We start from the raw sequence: 24,604 nt of genomic DNA on the forward strand, positions 1-24,604 counted from the left end.
GTGAAAGTGTAAGGAAAGAGGTCAGTATCAACACAGTGAAAGCTGTGATTAGAATAGTCATTGTTATGCATTCTCTAATTGGGATGATTTCTAGTGAATTCAATTAATGTATTGTACACACACACACATACACACACACCGCCCACATTGTGCACACTAAACACACAACTGACATAGCCTACATCACATTCGTTCTGACACATAAAGTCTATCTCTCTCTCTCTCTCTCTCTCTCTCTCTCTCCCATGAATCATTAATGTGCTACAGAAGCTGAAACCAGTCTCTTTCTCCGCCCCATGAAAAATTTACACATTGCCTTTCACCATTCATTCTTTTTTTACTCATAACAAAATACACGGGAAGCAAAACATAATGACGATAATTCACACACTTTTATGCTCACAAAACTGGCCGTGGTCAGCTGCGTTAGGTGACCTCATCTGTTCAAACAGGTTCAAACACATCATAGTTTGTTTGCTGTAAGAGGAGGAAATGACTCAAGTAAAAGAGTGAACTGAAAAAAGAGTGACTGAAAAAAAAGTTGCTTGAGTGAGAATCGTGAAGATTTGTGCAAAACAGATAACCCATTTGGTGTGGTCAGTCACGTGTTAGATGGGTATTTGGGATTCTGCAGGACTCACAACCACTTCAACCGCTTGTTGTTTTTTTGTAACTTCGTCAACAAGACTGAGCATGGAGCAGAGCGTGGAGAGGAGGGGCTGAGGTACTTTTTTTTTTTGCAACTATCAAAGTAAAAGACCTCTTCAGTTTCAAATATAAGAGCTGTTTGAAAGTTTCAAAGATTTTTGCAGACAAAAGTAAGAGTTCTACTTCAAATAAGAGCCATTTGTATGTCTGCAGCCCTCTGGCTGCTCGGTGTCAGTTACTGATACCAGCTGGTTATGTTGGCTAATTAGTTAGCATGCTAGCTAACTTTAGATGCCATTAACCCATCAAGCTAACGTTAGCTAGCTAATTGGCAAAGTTAGGATATATGCAGTATGTGTGTGTGTGTGTGTGTGTGTACGTGCGGCAGTATAAGGCTATATCTATGGCGTGCATCCACGTACAGTGCAAGTGCCTATATATCATCTGTGTGTGAGTGTTATGAAAAATGAAGTTCATCACAGTTTGCAGAAACACCCTTAGTGTTGCCTATGTGTCATGGCCTTATTACTTCATGAAACCCAGCTGACCGGGCTGGATATGTAAAGTTTCGGCCATAACCCTGTCCATGCCATGCATTAGGTGAGTGTGTGAATTAATTAGCAGCAGCTGTTAATGAGGTTTAGGTTGGTAGCTGCTGGATCCTTCACCTTTTACCCAGTTATGGCACAGATGACGATTGAGTACATCTTAGTCCAGTGTAAAGGAAAGTCGATAGGTTCCCCATAGCGTTATGTAATCAAAGGTATTTTCCCTTATGTGTCCAGACGCAGGTGCAGATGGATGTACAGATACAGATTCCCTCATGGTCATCTTGTCCACATGAAAAGGCCTCAAGTTATGACCATTATCACTGAATTAATTGACATTTATTGTATTTCCCCTTTCCCTGTGTGTGTGTGTGTGCGTGTGTGTGTGTGTGCGTATGACAGTATCTGATGATACTGGCAAAAGAACTGAACATCTGTGAGGAGAGGAACTTTCACCTTGAATGAGTTTATTCAAGACATCTACTGCATGCCACAGCTCTTTCAAGGTACACTTAGAAAACTCTGTACTTTTTCATCTGTTACTCACTCAATACTCAGTTCATTGAGTGGTGGGTTACCTCAGGGAATTAATGATCAAGGTCATTTTATTTTAGTAGAATATTTACTACCGTCACAGTGAGGTCAAATAGTACATTTAAAAATGATTATATATATATATTTTCTTTTTTCATGTGAAGGATGCAGGTACCTTGACAACAACATCAGGTATTTGCAAAAAGAAAAGACAAGAATCAATTAGAGTAAATTGCAGGGTACATTATAGATCACCTCAAAGCAAAACAAACACAAATGAATAGAATATAATATATAAAATATAATGTGAAACCCATTTGCTGGCCCTGCTCACTATCCTCCATCTTCCCTATCATCTCCCTCTTCGCTCCCCTTGCCGCACCATAGGTCCCCGTCCCAGCAGTCCTCTAACACCATAACACCCAATTCCCAAAGACTTCCTCTCCACCCTGTCTTATCCTATCAACCTGTCTCCCATAGCATTGTGCTTCTCTTCCCTTACCACTACTTCTCAACTCCCCCACCAGTACCCCCTAATTAATTAATTAATTAAGTTCATTATAACTGTTATTAAACCCCCTCCCCTGCCCCTGATCAAAGCCCACGCCTTTGTAATGCATCACCTTCTTCCCTTCCCCCGCATGGATCTTGAACGTAATCTGAATATAATTTGAATAAAGAATGGATGTAAATGAATTTGCATGGGTCAGGCCAATTTCAGGGGAAAAAGTACATACATATTTTTTCCCCCTTTCCTCCCTTTAAGTTCATATATTTTTGGCTAAATGCAACGCTTCCTTCCAGGCCTCAGAGTTCTTCTGACTAGCTCGGTTCATCCTTGCTGTGGAAAGTTCCACAGATACATAGTCTACTAGAGACTGGCACCATGACCTGATGAGTTGATAATGAATGAGAAAGTAGGCATCTGACAGCAACCATCTTTTTAGCAGCAATGAGCCCTAAAAGCATCATCCACCTCTGAGTTAAGTGTCAGAGATGAATCATCATTTAATAACATTAAAAGTGGTGAACAGTCCAATTCTGCTGCTGTTAAAGGGGGCAATTTTTGAGAGACCCATTCCCAGAAAGCTTTAACCTCTGGGCACTCCTAAACCATATGCATAAATGTACCTATTACATTTACATTACATAAGGTGCAATACAGAGAAAGGGATATTTTCATTAAAATGTCTTTTGATCTAAAATTTCAAATGTTCTTTGATAACCATATCTCTTCTGATGGAACAAAATCCTGGCCGCATGATCTGCTCTTCTCTTCTCTCAACAGCTTTTTCAAAGAAACCCCAAAGTAAATCCAAAATACTAAACTGAATTCATTGCACACAGACAGATGAATTGAAGAGGGCTGTTAGAATGTTTTTATCTGTTTCCAATTAATTAGTCTTTCAGCAGAAAAAAATAGGCCTTGAATCTTTCAAACAGCTCTTGTATTTGAAACTGAGGAGGACTTTTACTTTGATGTCTGCAAGAAAAGTATCTCAGCCCCTCCTCTCTTCCTCTTGTTTACAGAGTTACAAAAACGAAAACAAGCGGTTGAAATGGTTACCAGTCTTCGTTCTTCAGAATCATAAAACTGATATCAGGCATATCCATGTTTGGTGTTATCTTTACAGTATGGGTGTTACACGTGAATATATGAACTGTAGGCACACCGGCCTGTAAGGATTAGGTCTGGAACAGAGAGGGTTTTGATGGACTGACAATGCAAATTTGTGTGCAATGAATCACACATTCCACTTTACTGAGCAGTTTCTGGTGTGTCTCTTGAAACATATGAACAGTAGAATATACATAGAATAACATTTGTTAAGCCTTGATTCACCCAGGGAGTAGTTTTACTCAGCAAACATGCTCTTTTTCTGACAGACATGCATACAAGGGAGCTGCCCACTAACCAGTCTCCTATTGTTGGCCACTGAGCGGCTCCACTGGAGGCTTAAACGCCTGGTTTGTTGTTTAGAGGGCATGCGTGACTCATTGTCTTTCTCCACACAGATTTTCCTAGCTTGTCTATGGGCCAGATTCACAAAAGCGCTCTTAAGAATAAGAAGTTACCTAAGAAGAAATTTTACGAAGTTCTTCAGAAGGCACTTAAGAGCAATTCCCCAATATTTTTTAAGGTTAGTCTCATCTCACAAACTTTGATTTCTCATTTATTAACTTCTCAAATAGGGCAACCACAATGTAAACAAGCATAAGATTTTCCTACCTAGCTGCATCCCATCATACTTCCATCCAGAAAACAATTTAAAACAATTATTTAGGGTGGTTATATTTGTGGTTTACTTAGATAAGTAACTTTAAGCATAGGAAAAGGCTCAGACATTGTTACCTGCTCCATGGCTAACGCCCTAATGTCTTTCACTGCAACAATTTTAAGACAAGTGGAAGGCTATCCTAAAGTTAAGAAAAAAATTAAGAACAAATTTGAGAATTTTACCTTCAAGAATCCCATTATTTGTAGTTTTTTTTTTCTTAGGAAGCAAAAATAAGAAGAAAGTTAAGAAAATACTTAAGAACTACTTTGATGAATATCAACTTTTCTTAACTTTTTTCTTAACTTTCTTGACTAAAGTTACAAAAAAATAGTTAAGAATAACTGCTCCCCTTTTTTTTTTTTTTCATAAAAAAGGTTTTGTGAATCCCTGGTCACAAATCTGCTTCTCTTTGGCTATATAGACATTTTTTTTGCAGTAGGCGTATAGATGGCACAAACAATCCCTCCCTCAATCTTCAGGCCATTGAATGTTCAGTCAGTGCTGAAGAGAGATGATGAGAGAGAGACGAGCCTTGAATGTACGTATAGGTTGGTGCAGTGACTCATAGGTGGTATTGAAACCTACGAGTTGGCAGAGAGGTAGAATCTCTCGGTATCCTCTTATCTATTTACTCTTGCACTCTTATCCACCCAGGGAGGTAGTCACATGTTGTGTGAAGACTATCAAATGTGTCAAATGTTAATGTTATTGTAGTTTGCTTGTAGCATGAGCCTTAAGTGCAGTAGCAGTCCCACTTCTCTCATGTTTTCTGAGTCACTGCGTAGCGTTGAACCAATGTCATGGACTATATCCCCATATTAACTGTATACACTTGCACTGATGAAGTATCCAGTACACTCTGACTCAGAGACAACATGGCACCACAAATGCAAGTAATGATAGGTGGATCAGAGGTTAATGATCCTTAAATTAGATTCTGTTTTTTGTGGAAGCTATTGAAGAGGAATTACATTTTTGTATCAGTGCCTATACATGAAATAGGGAAGCATATTGTAATCACCATTGTTCAGCTGATTGCTTCGTTTGTTGGTGCTCTGTATACTCTGTCCTTCCTCATTTCCTTGCAGCATGCACATTAATGCAGTGAAGTATGTTGTGTGTCTTGTTTTGTTCTGGGGGAGAAAACATAATTACCCTTTGATTGACAAGATTTTGTCCAACACCCACCAAATCCCACAGTAGGCTATTAACAGCGTCATCAGAATGTCAGTCTTTCTGTCTCTCTCCCCCCATGCCTCTCCCTCTCTCTGACACCTTTCCATTTCTGTTCATGTGTTGAAGCGTCCACCAACTGCCACACTGCCTGGAACACTGCCTTGGGGCATTTAGTAGCAGGAGCAAAAGGCGAACTTTGGCGCACACAGCATTGGTGTCACTCCATTGCCCCACCCGCTGGTTGTTGACGCTCATTACACCCTTGCGGACCAGCAGCCCCCCACAGTGGAAACATTTTGTCAAAGAGCAGTTGGAAAACATTTGGTCAGAGCTGAACCTCTGAGTCATAACATGGAGCCATGAGTTTATCTAGAGAGTCTTACCGGCATGTATTGTTTTCAGGGTACTTAAGCAGTGGGATGGAGAAAAACAGTGTGGGGCCACATCAAATGACATGTAGAGCTAGAAGTAATCTTTTCCCAGCTTCCTCAGTCTATGAGTCTGTTTCTTATTGCCGACACGTTTTCACATGTGCGTGGTTTGCCAAATGAGTCAGGCAGATGGAGCTATCCACCCAATCCTCTCTATAGTTTGTGTTTCAGGGAATGGCCTCCCAGCTTCATTTCTTCGAGATTGCAGGGGACACAGTTTTGACTGTGTGTCGTTTAGATGATAAATAAGAATGTGATTCATTGCTGCCCACTCACTCAGTGCCACCCACTTACTCCTACATCACCACAGCAACCATCCTCCATGACTTGTAAACAGTCTTCCTCTCGGGCTGTGCCGTTCAGAACTGAGATTATCGCCGGTCCCATGTGGTCGGTGTGTAGAAGCAGTGTAAAAGGAAGAAGAATAAATTACTGGAAATCGATGCCTTGTGGATATGCAGACTTCATACTAGTCACATTATTTTTAAAGCCTATCCTTTAAGCAGTACTGCTCCTGTATGCTCTTCATGGTCACAGGCCTCAGTCGGCAAGCAGCACTTGCTTGTGGGCCACACACACACACACACACACACACACACACACACACACACACACACACACACACACACAAAAGACAGTACTGGCGGAGTCAGAGGCATCAACCATGACCTGGCGCCAGTACATTCACACTGTTGAGTAAACTCAAATATTGATCAGCTGTCTGCCACCACAGTTCTTAATTGTCTTAATTGCTTCCTGAATCTTTTGAGTCTGACTGAGCTCCAAATCCCCAGAACCTGGTTTTTGAATGAATCCTTCAGCGGTGTCAGAAGTGGGATTGAACAGCACAGCCGAGCAACACCTACTCAAATGTGCTGGTAAACTGAAAACAGCCTGATGATTTAGAGGGTTTGTATCCACTGTACTCAGCCTACACAGTGACACAGGCAGCAATACAGACACATTTGTGCTGTGCATGATATACAGTGTGTTCTGCACTGATTAGAAAAAGAAAGAAACAAAGAAAAGTTGGCATGTTATTCAATACCATGTCGGTCCTATAATCTAGATCCTCTCAGCACATTCCCCGGCACATTTCCTCCTTCAGATATACTTTCTTACATATTACATTAGAAATAAGAAAATAATACATTACTGCTTATATATGACTGCGGTAATACACAGAAATAACGAAACATTAAAATAATTACACTTCCTTCCTGGTGCGCATGGTACAAGGAAAAAGAACATTGACTAAATTGTGAAAGCCTTCCCTCGTGCACCGTTCTGGGGAACTGACCAATCACATTTGATCAGCTGTGGCACAACTGTCTGCCTTGTAAAGAACATTAGATATATCAGCCGAGGACAGAGGATTTAGTGTTTGAAAAATGACCTTCCTTGGCACGTCGAGAAGAGAATTAATGGGCTGTTTGTCACAATCTGACTGACTGATTTGGGCTCATTAATGTTGCGTTCATGCTGATAGACTCATTGGCATTCCCAGCACATCCTCCTGTTAACCAAATATAGCTTGAGCAATTGCTGACAGGTGACAACAATAGTTGGTAATGTTCCCTTGCATAATTATCACCTGGTATTGCTCAAAGTAAATGTAATTGTAATTTGTTTTGACTGTGAAAGATTATTCATGAATAAACAAGAGGACAGAAGTGCAGCGCTGTTCCTTACTTAAGCAATATTACATAAAGTCAGTATGACTTGAATATTTACATCATTACAGACTGTGGTAAAAAAAATATATATATATATGAGAAGACACAAAAGATGTGGACATTAATTAACTGATGTTCTCATTTATTGTTATTACCTCTGGCACAGGCTAAAGAAGAAATTGTGAATATAATCACATTTGATAATCATTGTAAAGTTTTAAGAACAAATGTGTGCACATACTGCTGCACCACATCCATTTAAGTTCACTACAGGCTGGATCCATTTTGGCAACAGCGACAAAAAATCATTACCTGAAGTTCATCATTCAATATTTCTAAAATAAGGAGGATTCTGTCTATAAAAGTGTAATCACGTTGCAAACCAAGGTCTCAGGTTCCCTACTATCCTTTAAAAAGTACCACAGTATGTTTGATTTTGTGTGCTGCTGATCATAAAGTATGACTACATGTCACTATTTCACTTTGGAACAAAGCTCTGCCAAAACTCAAAGCATAGCCATGTTTTATATCCTGTTGGTGGACCAAAAGGTGTTTGTGTCTTGTTGTCCAGATTCACACAAGAAAAATAAGACAGTGGTAATAGCAGAATAAATTCTACTAAGCATCTCTTCCCTGGTGACTCCACTGCCCTCTTATACAACTTTTATATCTGTGTGGGAAGACATCACTTCTAACTACAGCTGAACCCAATTCAGCGGAGCTCAGATATCAAAGTAAAAGGTTCCATTTGTGAGGCAATTTTATCTTCACCGATGCAATGGGACGAAATGGTAGCTTGTTACTGTGAATTGTCCCCAATAAGAAATTCTGGGCCATCCTTTGTATCTTCTTTTTTGTTATTCTGAATGTATGCTTGTAGAAAAAAAGACTCCAAGCAGATGTTATGGCAAAAAGATAGGTATGTCGCAGGTGGGTATATGGCCTTCGTCATTTCACAAACAGGTACAGTCCCCTTGAAACAAAAGAAAGCAAAGGAGAAAATGTTCCTGTGTGTTGCTACAATAGCATAAGTCCATGTCTTTTGTCTTCTTAGTTGATATCACGATGGGCATCCTGAGAGCGGGATTGGCGGTCCAGCATGACGGACGGCTCACAGAGCAGCAGATCATCCTCTCCCAGCGTGGAACTGTGCTCCAAGTTCACAAAGTTCGGGATGTTGAAGTGGGACAGGAAGGCACTCTCTCTGTCCGACTTATCCTCCTCCATTAGTCCCCGGAGAGGCTGGCGTCCCTCAGCTTCTTCCCCCTCCTCTTCCATCTCCTCCATCCCAGAGGAACCGATACCCCCAGGCCTGCTGCGGCCCCGCTGGCCTCGGGCCCCGGCGTGGTCCCCGACTCTCCGGTCTTCCGGTTTGCACCTTCCCTGGCCCTGCTCCTCCTCGCTGATGTAGAAATGGAAAAACGAGCGGGATTCGGCCAGCAAGGGGCGAGAGAAGGCTTTGTCATTTTCGTCCTGGGGGCTGCCAGCGTCCACCAGACAGCTCCCGGGCCGATGGCGCTTCTCGGCAGGTTCTGGGTTTCTGTCAAGAAAAGAAAAGAGGACAATGGAGAACTTTGAAAATATAAGGGGCTTCTATCATCACAATAGTCCAGAAGGTAGCTATAGCTAAACACTTGAAACCCTTGAAGAGTGAGAGCGAAATTTTAGTTGTTGTCTTCCTCTTTTTCTCCATTTCTATCATTTGTCTGTCTGGTCTGGAAAAAAATACAGCTGCCCCTAAAGAACCATCAAACACCTTAATCAGAGAGAGAGATGGAGAGAGAGAGAGAGAGAGAGAGAGAGACTGAATGCCTTGGCAACACATAACTCTCACTTGTAATGCCAGTAAAGCCAACTTGAATTGAGAGAGAGAGAGAGAGAGAGAGAGAGAGGGAGGGGATAAATACAATCCAATAAATTCCCTATCTCACCTACGCTTAACCTGTCCACTCCACTCACTATGACCTTACTTGAGTGATTTCTTTTCAATTTCCGCCACTGATTTTCACTTGACCTGGCAGCGTGCCTTTGCTCATATGAAGCTCACATATCAGCTCCACATCAAAGGTGCAATAACTTGGCATGCTGAGGCATAACATGATAAATCAGCGTTTAAGTGGCGGCGCACACTGCCTTAATCAACTTCATGTCTCGCAAGCATAACAAAAGCACCAAGGCTGTAGCTCCTTTTGTAAAGCAGGGGGACGGAACTCATTGAAGTCCTGTCACTATGCTTTTGAACGCCCAGACCCAGCTCATAGCACAGGAAGAGAAGTAGTTGATCTAGTGCCATCAGAGAGAGTTGGATCAAATTCAACGCTGGAGGCTGGAGCTCTCCTTGGTTCTGAAAGAGCTTTTCTCCCCAGGGTCAGATGTGATGGGTAGCGTGAGGGAGACGGAAAACATGGGCTGTGTACTATCACGGAAGAACTCACTCTTGATGTGGCGCCCCAGTCTTCGTCAGCAGCGTGAGAACAAAGAACATGAAGATGACAAACACAGCAAGTCCGACCCAGAAGCCGATCACGATAGAGTCTGGAATGTCAGAGAAAGACCTCGTTATAAATGCAGTGCCTTTATGGTTAGGTTCATCTCTTTGTGACTTCCCTCTTGTCATTTTGCCTGTCTGTGTTCTCTCAGAAGCCCCCTCTCTGTCTCTACTAAGAGTAAAACGCTCAATTACCGTACGCTCAAACTGAGACGGGAGCATTTCTAAAACTGGATTACAGAACATGATGTAGGCTGTAATTTTGTGTACCTGTTAATGGCTTGGAGCTATTTTTCTGTTCCTCTCTCTTCAAACACAGCACTCAATATCAATTTGAGAATGAGGTACCAGTAAAGGCCTACTGCTTAATAATGTATGTATGTCAGATAATTTGCTTATTGAAGCCTACATGTCATCATGCAGCATGGCACAATAAAGACAATGCAAGGAAGTGAAAATGTGCCAGGTGCAGAATCAAAAGTAGCCTAATTAATGGTCGGCATAACAAAGGTGAACAACCGCTGTTTGTTAATTGCCACACACAGACACTTGCAGCACATGCACACACACACACACACACACACACACACACACACACACACACAAAGGTGAACAACTGTCACAAACACGCGCACGCTCTTAAGCAAAGAGAAAATTAAATGAGAGCAGAAAGTGAAGGGCAACAGCACCGGGCAGCTGTCGCACAGTAATTTGGACAAGTGTATCTTACATCTATGCGCTTTGAGACCTTCAAAAGACACGGGCTCCTCGTCGTCGTAATATTCATATTGCCACACGTAGTCACTGCGACGAGTGCTGGCTTGGCTCTGGTTGTGGAAGTCAGACATCTCAGATTTCATTCAGGTACCTTGTAAATGGAAAAGCAAAAATAAATACAGAATACTGGATACTGTCAACTGAGCAAAAACTTTACAAAGCACAGGCTACAGATCTACAGATCTTCTCTATGGATGTGAAATCTGGTGCGTTGTTGAAAAGCCACATTGCATAATGAATGTGGGAATTCCGCCAATAACTCCCAGAGACGTTATATCCTTCTTCGGGAATTCAACAGAGTGCCAAGTGCCAAGAGCGAGGAAATGCATCGCTTTACCGTTACGCAAAAACTCCATCCATCCTCATGTAAACCCTGCAGCCGAGCAGCAGCGTCTGGCGAGCTGCTCAGTGCGCATCACCGCCACTATCCAGCATCTTCCACTGTTGGCTCACTGACATCTACCCGGGATACCAAGATTGCACTGCAAAAAATACCAATCTGAAGCAGTCATTGAGCGTTAGAAGAGTTTTTCTAAACCAAATGAATAAATCTACCAATGAGATGAGATCATGCCACATGTTTCCAATAGAGTTTCTCATTTCATCTCATTTTCGATGCATTTCTCCACATTTCTCTGACAATAAAATAAAGTGGCTCACTCCACTAGGATTAATATAATGTCATTTAATTCAATAAAATTATTGAAAGAAATCGATTTGTATTAGAAACGTGAAATTCTCACTACATTGGTAGATTTTTTTTAACTTGTTTTGAACAAAAAAAAGGCTCATTACAAGACTATGGATATTTTTGCAGTTTGTAATAGAGGGGTGACTGCGGGAAATGAATGAACCTCATAATTTAAGTAGGCTATAAAAGAATGCACTGCAAAAAAAATATCCTTAAAAATATCCATCTTAAAAAGTTATTTAGTCTCATATTAGTTTTGAAACGTTATTTTTTCTTTAAAACAAGTGAAATATTTGGCCAATGGGGTGGGCTAATTGCACTTGTTTCCAACGCTGTTTCACTTGTTTCAGGAGTTTTCTAGAAACAAGTGCCAATGCCAATGTCAACCATTTAGGTTAGAATCATTTTCCTCCTCAGATTCCTTCACTCAACATGAATAAATTGCACATTCTGGTTTAATTTCTGCTTTGATCGTTTTCCACCATTTAGAATTTTATATAAAAAAATATTTGTCGCTATTTCTCCTACAAAATTGATTCAATCTCCATAAAATTTTGCACACTGCATATTTGGACCTCTCAGATTATGTCTGTTCCATGTGTGACTGTGACATACAACGAGGCTGTGTGGTGAAGATGTGAAAACAGTAAGTGACGCATCATTTTCAAGCTAGAGCAACAAAACGTCAAATAAATGTTTGGGATGCGCCCCAAAGTGTCAGACCACATGTGGCTGTGCTCCATACTGCCACCATCAGGCCAATCTTGCAATGATATGCCTGTTCCATAGCATTATGATACCATTTGGCCAAGACACACAAATGAAGGTGAAGATGAGCAAATCAAAACACATACATATTCACAGGGTTTAGAGGGGTTCCAAAGTGTATCAGATCACATTGTGCTCCATAATGTTGCTGTGAGGACAAATTGGCACTATATCTCTGGCATCTGTGTGTTTGGGCTGCTTGCAGCTGTATTTTTCACTTGTTTTAGGACAAGTACTCAAAATTAGAGGAAGTGGACACATAGATGGACATTTTTGCAGTGTATAAATCCTGAAATTACAAAAATGCATTCTGAAAATAGAACCACATCTCAGGAAAAATCATGAACATCATTGTTCAAGAAATGATTCATTCTTTGTAAAATAAGTCAGACCTGATTATTCTGATAATTTATCAGAGGCATTGTCAGCAGATGTGGATCACTAAACTGTGGCGTGACGGGGCCCACAGGAAATTACAGACATTGGAATTCAAACACCATGTCCGTCCCCACCGTCAGACAAATGAATTAGCTTCATCCCCTTAGGTTTTAAATGTAATAACAAGTTCAGTGAAAAGCATGCCAGCTAGTCATAACCATTTCAAAATGCTATTGAAGTGACAATAATCAGCCAAAACAGTTTTAAATTGGCCAGTCAATGGCGTGTTTTATGTCTTTTATTAGTAATACGTTTGCGAAAATCCCTGACAGAATGAGTATGGTGTTGAAATTCAACACCCACCTAGCCTCTGATTGATAAGCTTATATCTAAATGGCTGAATCATTTACCATTTTAGTGGATAGAGGGGGTGTTAAGAGGGTGTAAACAATGCACTGGAGCAAGACTAATGATATTCAAATTACTCAAACTGATGACAGACCATATGAAAATGTTCTGTGCTTGAGCCAGCGCAGACAGGGAAAGCTTTTTCAATTTCTATATAATCACTATCATTAAATGTATGTTTGATTGATAGTCATGCATTGCTTTGATTTTCAAATCAAACCAGAACCATTTATTCATTCATTCACTGATGAAAATGAGCATTATGGTCATCAGGATCATCAAATATATATACACTGAAAATCCACTGCTATCAGTGCACTCTTTTATGTGTTACCAGCTGTGTTAAAGACCAGCCAGCATGTATGCTTCCATAGATATGTGATCATTCAATCTAATGAGTTGGATACTGGCTGCAATATACATTCAATGGCCAAAAAAAAATGTAAATAACCAGTAAACAAATAAGACAAAATTATGATTTAGTCACTGTCCATCCCTGAGTTAGTATACCATCACGCTTCAACCACTGGCCACTTCAGCTGCAGGCTACCTCCCAGCTAGATTCCCTATGAGTCCAATGGGAATACTAGTTTGGCAGAGCTGGTTTGGTTTTTGAACATCATGCCAGATTTAGTGCCATCCAAGTAGTCCTGAAGCAAAATACTTTAGGACCCAATCCATACTTCAAATGAAATCCCACTGAGGTAAATTGAGATAGAAGAGGTTGCATAAAGGCTCAGGGGTTCTCAAAAGAAGTTACTAAGAGCCTTGTGGTATTGGAGGATGAATCACAAGCCTCAGGTGGTTCTTGTATTAAAGCAGCATGTTACCAAATACTGATTTTACATGATTTTGATGTACTCCAGGCTTATTTGTTCCCTCCATGCTCGAACTTATCGACTGCTGAAATTGTTAAAATGGCTGCAACAACTTCAACTTGCATTGCATTCAAGAAAATACAGGATATATAGTTAGAATCAAAAGCCTGCCATCTGTTTTTGTCTCATATTTATCTGTTGAGCAGAAATGCAAATTTCACTAATACACAATGAAAGCAGTTTCACACAACAATGGTTTTTCATGTGGTCTGTTATTCATGCTGTGACCATTCTTTGCTGCGATAGGCATGGTGAGACGGCATGCTGGGCTCTTTTCACAGTGAACCTTGCGAAAGACTTGCATCTAAAGAACTGTCAAGCCTGTTATAGAAATATGGGTGCTAATGGTCAAAGTGCCTGTCAGCAGGGAGAGAAACATGCATTCAGTGTCCTCATATCCCCACTACCATTAGTAGCGCCAGTCAATCATCTTCTGAAGAACCCTATGTTTCCTATTCAAAATGTTCATGTTGGATCTTCGGCGTGACTGGGCTGCATATTATGCATCAATATACATTTTTATGAGTGAATTTAATCTTTGTTAGTGAGCTGCATATTCACTTATAGCTATAAAATAGATTATTAAAGCTCTGCGTACTATCACTTCTAAACTGGAACGCTACCCTCATGGAGATAAATTCAGTTAAATTCAGTTTTCTTGCCAATACATGATGCAGACAATATTTTATGAAGACCCTCAGTAGTGGTCAGTAGTGCATCAAATAATTAGGTGACCAAACACCATATCACCTATCGCCACTATCTCACTTATCACTATCGCCTATCACCACCACAGCCACTGTGATGGAGAGAACTGATCTGAAAGCCCCTCCCAAGACCCTGCGGACCTCTCCTGCATGCAAACCACCCAGAGGTGCAGCCTCAGACCTCTCTGACTCACCACTGCGGGTATAGGCGAGAGATGTTTTAATTGAGCCGAGGAAGATTCTGCGCTGCTAAATATTCCTCCTCATCACTGTAGATTTAGCGCTGGGAATTCCTCTCCACAAATCAAGAAATCAAGAGACTGAAGGTCACATTTTTCAAAACCAGGAGTGGAGTTGTTGGCCAGTGAACTTTTCCCAGTGGTGGCGGATGGGGGATAAGCTTCCTGCTCAAAGACACCTCAGCAGCGGTTAAGGGAAGCTGGAGCGTTACTCGTTCTTGTCCCACATCCGCTCTAACCTTTAGGCTACTGCCGCCCAGTGTTCCTCTGACTCCGAATTCAAGCATTTGTGACAAACTGGCAGAGTGAAACATTCGCAGCACCAAAATGGAGGACATGAAATATTCATAGGTTCTGCATCAGCAACATTGCTATGTGTTGTGCATAATTCTGATGTTGCTGGGATTAATTTATTATTTACCCACCAAAGCTGGAGTCTCATCCTTGACAGCTCAGCTCTTGTCAAAAGATCAGGACTGACGGAGAACTGAGCTCTCTCTCTTTTTTTGTCTCTCTCACTCACTCACTCTTTCACATTGCATCATACTCCCCTTATAACGTCCAATGCTCTTTCTCCGTTCATGGATTCATTCTCCGTCTCAATCTCTGCAGCACGGCCTTTTCATTCGTCTCAAGCTGACTCTCCTCACCTAACGTTCCCGTCATTTGTACCAATGCATCCCGAACGCTCAAGCACCCCCTACTCTGTCTCAATCTCTCTCTGTCTCACACCAAAACACACTGTTTTGCTCTGCCTCGTCTACCTTGAAGATTCCTCTTACTCGGTAAATTGAATCCCACGGGCGGTATTTCCCACCACATTGGCTCTCGACTCATGGATAGGCCTTCTGTAGCCCAGTGACCCTTGCTGCATATAGAGCAGCCACAGAAAAACAAACCTTGGCATAGAGGGAAAGACAAATAAGAGATAGGTCACTGTGACTTTGACCCTTGAGCTGCTGACTGTCGGCTGCCTGTAGTGTTGCCGATTGAGGGATTTACTGTAAGCTTGTGTATGATTGCAAGAAACAAAGAAACAAAATGAACAAATGAATGAAAAAAGGAGTATAAACATAGATAAGTGAATGCTAATCTGTAATGAACAAAGGTTGTGTTTAAAAAAATGACATGGCAAAAATATTGTACTGACACAAATGGTCATGAATCTAGATCAAACCCTTCATTCATAAAACAGTTAGTTACTAACAACAACAAAACACAATATACTATTATGGCTTCTGCAACTTATTACTATATGTTATGTGGGTAACACTTTACAATAAGGGCCACTAAGTTAAGGTTAATAGTTTATAAAGATCACTACTAAATAATGTATAAATTAATACCTTAGTTAACATGAACACCATTAGTAAATGATTACCAGACACATTAGTTAACTGTTAATTAAGGGTTAGTTAATGCTAAGCATTAAATAACCCTTAACTTAGTGACCCTTATTGTAAAGTGTTACCGTTATGTGCAATGTTATATATATTTCTCATGGCCAAATTCACATGAATAAGAAGAGCGTTGATGTACATGACGCCGCCTCCCTGTCCCTGTTATTGTTGCATAGCCTCTTACTCAGTCTCACTCTATTGATTGTTGCCCGGTTTCTGATTTGGCCTTTTAGTGCTTTTCTCAGAACAACAACATGGTAACAGCATGTCAGCTTTCACAGGGTTTTCTCTCTTTCACATCTTTCTCTGAACCCTGCCTGTTTTTACTTAGAGCACACTTTCAGTCCGTCAGATGGTTTCCAAGGGAACCCACTGGACTTCAATTAAACCAGTATCTGGATCACAATGACCTTCCAGATAGCTGTTCTCGGAACACGCTTTGAAGCCTAAGCACAGAAGCACATAGGCGCACATAAACACTGCTATTGGCACTCGTGTGTGTGTGCAGCAGCGGGCCATCAAGCCATCGTAACATGACATACGAAACTTTCTTTACGAGGCACATATTCATTTAAACTGGTTCTGTTGAGAATATACCATTAACCTATTGAAATGCAGATTCCTCTCCTGGCTTCGAGGTCCGAACGTCACAACACCAAATAGATATGATTAAACTACCATTGGGCACTTGATGGATGAAGGAGGCACTTCTTTCAACAGCTCAGTTTTTATGAACTGCCTCTGTGCCTCGGTGGTCATTGATCATTTGCTGTGAGAATGACTCATACCACAAAATACCAGAATGTCCTTTTCAGAATACAAGGGATAAACCGAACCTATACACATTATATGCAAGCAGCGTCTCAAAATCAGTGTAGGAAAAAGGAAATAATGCACATTCCCCATGTGAGAATTTGACTTTAAGCAGTACTTAGAATATTTAGATTTTAAGTACCTGGGCATTTGCATCTGCATCTAAATGGAACCTTATGTTCATATGAAATAAATAATCTGCATATGCTTACATCTGCTAATTTGTGATAAGAGGAAGTCATCTGTTTCTATTAATATTGTTTGGCAAACTCAATCACTCTACATGTGTGACACACAAGAAAATAAATGGATGTTGAGAGGAGAGGCAAATGCACATTAATTGTAAGACAAACAGTTCTTCATTGATTATCTGGTGATGCACCTCCGAAGGCACCTACAAACTTGATTGCCTGTTAATGGAGCGTAATGGAAAATGTTCAGTCATTTATCATGTACAACAGTGGAATACATTTATGCGAGCGCCAAATGCAAGACATATGCAGGAGTATCCTGTAAAGCTGCAGTCTGCAAAGCTGCACTCTGTGGAGCCGACGCTCAGCACTCAACACCGACAGATCTTCCCACCCTGCAGTGGCTCGGTGACCTTCCCTTTCCAGCCAGGCGTCACTCCCCGTCTTCTGTCGTTTTCTTCCGGGCTGAAACCTCATCTCCTCAGCAAACACCTCACATCCCCCTCTCTCCCTCGTCTAATATGCTCTTGTCTTGAAGTAAGAATAAATAAATAAAACCCTCCTGTCCGTAACTCTTATTTTTCTTATTTCTTTCCTTAGCGCTTCCCTCTTGTATGACGATTTTAAGACTCTGACCCTTCTACTATTGCTTGCTAGTAATGTTACCTGGAATTGAGTGTCACCTAAATTCTAAAATGTAAATGTAGTTCGCATTATGTCTGAATTTCACACAGCTGTTCTTCATAATGCATGGACTATTATGCATAAGATATTTTGAGAAAGCCTAGAGCCTCTCTGCTCTGCACTAGCCTGTTTAAAACCATACCATCCAGTGTGTCTTTTCTGCATTGAGCTAATGCTTTCGCCCACAGTGAGTTACAATTTCCATAACCCGAGCATTACCAGCAACCAATAGAAAGGAGTGCAAGGGTCAAAGCCACAGCGCCCTGATAAATGAATAACCAATATTGTTGTGTGCCTAGAATATATATGTGCCATATAATATAGAAGTGCTATGTAGAATCTAAGCTTTCAGGTACAATCTTTTATAACTGCGACCTTCCTACATACCCTCACCTTCTTCTAGGGGCACCTTAGGTCTCCTTGGTAACGCTGCTTGTTCCAATGTAATGGTGAGGAACTAAAGTCATGCCTTGTGATATCCTGGAGCTGTGGACCAATGGCTATGGTTAACACAGGGTGGAGGGTTATACCAGGGCAAATTATGTCAAAAACAAATGTATTCATGCTAAGTAAGGCACTTTAGAGCAGTGGTTCTCACCGTGGGGTCCAGGGACCACCAGGGGTCCTTGAGAGGGTTCCAGGGGGTCCCCAGCAAACTGATGAATTGTTAAACTTCAGCATTATTTCATTTACAAGAAGTTAACACAATTAGAGAATGTAGAAGAATGACTGTTTTGATCATAGTTTCTCTGTTATCTCTCTACCTACAATACAGTCTTGGAATTCTGGACAAAATCATATCTAACAATAAAAATATTCTCAGATTTGGGTTTGAGAGACAAAATCTTATCAAATGGGGGTCTGTGGCCCTAATGTGGACTGAATTAGGGGTCCTTGATATGAAAAAGGTTGAGAATCACTGCTTTAGAGGAACGTGTCTACCAAATGGCATATATTTGACATTGGATCTAGTTTAGAGCCCTTTAACCTTACATCCAGACTGACTATGCAGTATTGAATTAAACATCAAAGCTATCGAAGTCTGTAGTCTCTGTTTTAATGATCTCTTGTGGTCTTTAGTTCTCTAGCATTCTTTCTGGGAGGAATAAACTTTTACATAAAATAAAAGAACCTCATCAAACAGTGCTGATAAAAACAAGGGATCCCTGTGCACGCTCCCAGAAGGCACCAGTGTGGGGCGGATGAGATGTTTCCTGTAAGTGGGACACGGTAGATTGAGTCACGATTTAAAAGTAGGTCGAGGCGCTGAAAATCCGCTCGGCTTCTCTCCAGAAACGGCGAGGCTGTAGACTCAGTGGGTTGCCCCGTCATCATACTTCGCCGTCTGCTTCCCTATTCCTTCAGTACTTCCCCAAAGTTCTGTCAAATGTCTGCTTCAGGTCTTCATATGAAAGGGAAAGCTGTTTTCTCATACGGGAGGAGGTCTCCATTTGGAGTTGGGGGGAGGGCCTTCTGTGCGAGTGCCTGGCAGGAGGCACAGACAGTGAGCTGCTGTTTGTTTGGAGGAAACTGATGGAGAGTGAATGCAGGGAGGAGGGAGGGAGAAGACAAACAGCTCAACCTCTATAGGTGTATCTGTGAATCAGCATGGCTTGGCCACAAGCACATTAATATCAACATCTGCACTACTGGAACAAATGGTCTACACATGTATCTGCTTAATATGCAGAAACTCCTTACAGGGGGAATGCTCAAGGAAATTCAAGATTTTCTGTATTGATATTTGATTAAACTTAAAACTGTTCTCATCTCTTTGGTATAAAGCATCACAGACCGGCCAAGTTGGTAAATGTGAGCGTATTGTGTGCAGTTCAGACGTCATGTCACATGGATTCTGGGTATTGAAGTTCAGATTTTTCAAACAGTTACCTCTCGCTGCCATTTGGAGCCGCCATTGTGTGAAATTGCCTATAGTGCAGCTTTAAACGAAGACACTATCAAATGTTGATAGTGATGATAACATCCATAATACTTACAGTAAGATGATCATTTCTCTTAAAATACAAACAAAGCATAGACCAAAATATTTTCAGCCAGATCGGTAGGCAATGTTCCCTTTATCATGTTTAAAGTTCAGCAAATTATGAATTAGTGGATGCTTCTCATGGAGCCTCAATGTCAATCAATTTCAATATTCTATCATGTGCCAGCTGCATACTGAAATGCAAGGAAATTATCAAGACAAACCATCCCTGAAGATATTGACATGCATTACCACCAGAGCTTGTTAGAGGAGGGTGTTTTCTCCATTCAGTGTCACAGAATGAAACACATGTCCACTGATGTTAAATGCTTTTATCTATAGCTGCTCAACTAAATAAAGAAAATTGATTCAAAACAGGCACTCAGTGCAAAAAATAATGTCTGAAACCTCCATTCCATGCATAGGCGCAGAAAGCAGGACATCGGGGAGCATGCATACATATGCTTATGTGCTTTATGGCTGGGCTGTGTAATCAAACTTAAACTGTTAGCTGGTGGATTGAGAATGAACAAAAATGATGCAGAGGAAAAATTAAAATGCAAAATCCTCAATGGTGGTAAAATACAGATAGGGAATTACTGAATGAGCTAGTGGAAATTGACGTTATTTATGGTTGACTGTTGCCATGGAGAGGGACTTTCTGAAGGGAAGTGTAGAGAGAAGTGTAAATGACTGAAGGAGGAAATAGGACAAACGGATAATGAGCCAGAGTGAGAGAATAAGAAAATGAGATGAAAGAGAGCCAGCGAATGGAGTTAAAAGGTGGATGCGGCTAAAGGAGAGCCCATAAAAGAGTCTCTTGGTAAATAAGTGGTGCACTCAGTTTTGAGTCAGTCAAGGTCAGTCTCTTGGTTAACATCAGCAGAAGTAATACACTGAATGGACAAAATAATATGATCATCTTCCTGATATTGACCTGTAGCCCCTTTTGCACAATCCCAACTCTCAACTGTCTCACAACTTAAAGACCCTTTTCTTACTGGTCTGCTTCTCTTTCTCTACATCTCCTCCTTTGTGACTGGTAAAAATTTAACAAGGGAAATCCATAAGGGATAATGGCTTTTACCTGGATTCACCTCATCAGTGTACTTCATGAAGATATTACTGTAAGTGTCCCTAATATGTTATACATCCAGTGTGTGGATACACTGCAAAAAACGTCCATTGAGCTGAGATAACTCCACTTGTTTCCAATGCAGTTTCACTTGTTTCAGGAAGCAAGTCAGAATAAGGCAGATCACCACACTACTATCAAGAAACTTACACTTGATTCTACAAAATTCTTGAACAAGTTGATTGATTTGGAAACAAGTGAAATTATCTAACCCCATTGGCTGTTTTTTTTTAAGACTCAATAATAGACTGAATGACTTGGTAAGATGGAGATGTTTGCAGTGTATCTGTGAGTGCGTGTGTGTGTGCGTGTGCGTGTGTGTGTGTGTGTGTGTGTTTGAGCAGCAACAGCATATAATGCATACATACATTTATTTCACCATTACAATGCAAAGTAATGAAACACAAAATAATCAGGGACCAGGGGACCATGGTGTATCCAATTAGCCAGAAAGCAGACAGAGAGGGAGAGGAGAGAGAGAGAGAGAGAGAGAGAGAGAGAGAGAGAGAGAGAGAGAGAGAGAGAGAGAGAGAGAGACAGAGAGACAGAGAGAGAGAGGCCTATGTGGACCTCATTAGCTCCAAGTTCAGACTGCTTATCCCCTAGAGAGAAGTCGTTGTGATGCGGCTCATGGAGCAAGTGGGCAAAGAAATTCAATGCTGCCTTATAGTTCACCTTTAACACATTCCTCACCTCTATTACATGATAACAAGTAATAGCTGCAAAGGTGGCACCTATTAGTTCTAAATTAACTAAAATTAATTATTGCCTGTCAAACACCACACAGAACATAAGCCTACACACACACACACACACACACACACACACACACACACACACACACACACACACACACACACAACATCAGCTTTCCCATTTGCATTTTCCACTGCCATTCATCTAACAAAGGTGTTGTCAAATCTAACACTTCTCCTTGTGTGAGAAAAGCAGATTTCATCACAGCGTGTGGCCTTACAGCTGAGCAGAGACTGCCCCCTACTGGCGCACTGGGAAGGAACTCTTCACTCCATTGAGCTGTATGATAAAGTAATATGAGGTGAATCACAGAACTTCAGTGGCACAGTGTTATCAAGGACTGACGCGGGGAGCCGTTTCTCCACTCTGAGCTCACTGTTTCATTAGGGAGTGTCACGGCCCTAAATGTAACTCAACACTATAAAAGCTTCCGTGTTGACAAACATCAGTAAGAACAGGAAAAATACAGTATTCTGCCATTGGTATGCAGAACAAGTGAATACATGTGGTTCCCATGATGGTGCTCAGCTGAAAGTCTGCCAAGTCCACAGCGCGGTAAAATTTCCGATGTAATAATGATAAGAAAAATCTATATGTTATTGACCTCCGTTATATTGCTGTAGGCTATTCGCCCTGTTGATAAGTTGTAGGTTAGACCTTTAGTTTTCCCAGCTGAACTGGTCGGTCGCTCCAGGCCTCCATCAGCAAATAATTGGCCAATAAATTCAATCACCTTCATGGCTGCTATACAAATAAAGCCTGACGCGTGTCAGCCCCCTCCCGTGTCCTCACCTCAGCGGGCTACAGCAGGATGGCACGTGTTTCTTCGCACCTCACAACCAAATGGCTATAGAGACAGAAATACTCAAGGACTTAATAGGATGAAGATACGAACAAGTTTAAAATAAATTCTGACAGACCAAACTGAAGTAGGCTACTATTCACTTTTAGATTGCGACCTAGATCGAATCTGAATGAGGTTTCCATCTAAAGCCTAAAAAATGTCCAATGATGATGCTCTTGTGTCTAAAGCAGATGCTTAGCCTATATGTACAGTGGAGGCAGAGTGTAGGAAAGTCTTTATCTTTAATCAAAGATACATTTTGGCCATATGTTTCAAATAGGCCTGAATTCCCAGGAGAAAGCAGTGCTTTTTTTTATTCTATAAATTCAGATTAAGTAAAGAAAGTGACCATATGGTTGGAGTTTGCTGAAGTGTGACTTCGCACCTCAACACCGTGGCGCATGGAGACACTTGGAGACGCGTCAAGGCGCAATTTGGCACCCGGTCCGGGTCCCTGATAAATATAGGAGGCCCCTGCATTCGTTCCATTCAGACATCCTCTGAGGACTAACACAGGACTAACCATAAGGAGACATGGAGACCTTTAACATCAAGAGTGGATTTACTTCTGCTTTTACTGGAGAAAACGCAAACCAGAAGTCCAGTAGTCTGTGGAGACCATGGGCTGGACAAGAGGACACGGCTGCGACACGCACGGTAAATTTCGATGACTTGAATCAAGTTTTTAAATTGGAGGATGGGTTGCTGTATGGGGAAAAAAAACCCATATAAGGATAATATTTTAACGCAAACATTTCTTTTACCCTCTGACAGGCTAATTCTATGCATGGAGGCCCTTCAGATGCAAAGCACCCCAAGACTCTCCAGGTCACTCACCCCGTGAAGTAAGTTTAAATTTGTCAATTAGATGATCTTAATGTCTCATGTACCATTGTGTCATTTATTTAAAAGTATATATTTTCTAACTTGTCTTGTCTTTTTTTAGGTTATACTGGCCCAAATCGAGATGTTTCGATTACCTCTACCAGGACGCAGAAATGCTCCTGCGCAACTACCCGGTCCAAGCGACCATCTGCCTGTATGAAGACTCCAGCAGTGATGAAGACAGCGAGGATGAAGAGGAGGAGGTCGAAAAGGACCTTAATTAAATGTCTCCTTTGAAGACTCCTTTGAAGACAAATTGCTGTATAATGAGATAATATATTTCTCTTAATTTATTCTTGTAAATACATGTAAATAGACTTTTTTTATATGACAATGTAAATTGTCCATTTAAGTTATTCCTATTGTATTTCTACCTCTTTTTTGTATTTTGTTGAACATTGCAATAAAATGCAGTAAACGCTGAATAACGTTCTCCTATTCTTATTTATTATTTATTTGCATTTTTATTTTTGCAATTACTCACATTACTGACAGTAGCCATGTACGAGCGAAATTAAATGACTTGAAGATAAATGTGGAAAAGCAATGGGTGAAGATGTACACTGTTTAGGCATTGACCTGGGGGGAATTAAGTTAAAATAGCAGGACAGAACGAGGAGGAAGACAATGGATGAGATGAGATGACAGGCAGATGGCAGGGAAACCTCTTCAAAATATTTGTGCAAAGACAATAGGCATGGTCTGCTTTGTGTTTACCCTAACCAAAAAATATGTTGTAATATTCCTATAATATTCCTATAGGGACGTATAGAGTGTTTGTAGTTATCAGTGGTGAATTTATAGTGACCTTATGGCATACTTGTTTTTTTTTTTTTTAATCTCCTATAATATCCCTTTAATAGTCATAAAATATTCCGCCATAAAGACGTATAGGGAGTAGGGACAGCCACGCTATATGTCCCTATATAAATAGGCTATTAAAGTGATTTTTAGTTTGGGTTTCTAAACTTTCTACTTAATGTATATATATATATTTTTTACTTTGGATTCAGCCTAACAGAAGGCTACATGAGCATGTTAGTCACTGAACAACTTTTTCCCATGGATAAGTGCGAGGTTCACCGGATAAACACACCATTTCCTGCACAGTGCCGCCTTTAGTGCGGAAATTTCGCCCCACTTGAAAGGTGTGAACTGTCACTGCAGGCTCGTGACAGGAGAGCGCGTTAAGATCTGACTGATAGACACTCAAGGGGGAAGGGACTGATGGCAAAGCCAGTAGCCAGTAGCCAGTAGCCAAGTGGTAAATGAAAACATTCACCTCC

The 24,604-nt window shown here is 41.0% G+C and overlaps 1 protein-coding gene across 1 annotated transcript; it reads right to left on the minus strand.

The window, feature by feature from the left end:
• Nucleotides 1–8,342: 8,342 nt before the first annotated feature.
• On the minus strand, nt 8,343–10,628 carry LOC139928503 (melanocortin-2 receptor accessory protein 2A-like). Its single transcript, XM_071921079.2, has 3 exons — nt 10,511–10,628; nt 9,728–9,827; nt 8,343–8,832 (listed from the first exon to the last, which is right to left on the minus strand). The coding sequence occupies exons 1-3, from the start codon at nt 10,626–10,628 to the stop codon at nt 8,343–8,345; spliced, it is 708 nt and encodes a 235-aa protein (XP_071777180.1).
• Nucleotides 10,629–24,604: the final 13,976 nt, after the last annotated feature.

This window comes from Centroberyx gerrardi, chromosome 18 (genome assembly GCF_048128805.1).
Source record: "Centroberyx gerrardi isolate f3 chromosome 18, fCenGer3.hap1.cur.20231027, whole genome shotgun sequence".
Lineage (NCBI taxonomy): Eukaryota > Metazoa > Chordata > Actinopteri > Beryciformes > Berycidae > Centroberyx > Centroberyx gerrardi.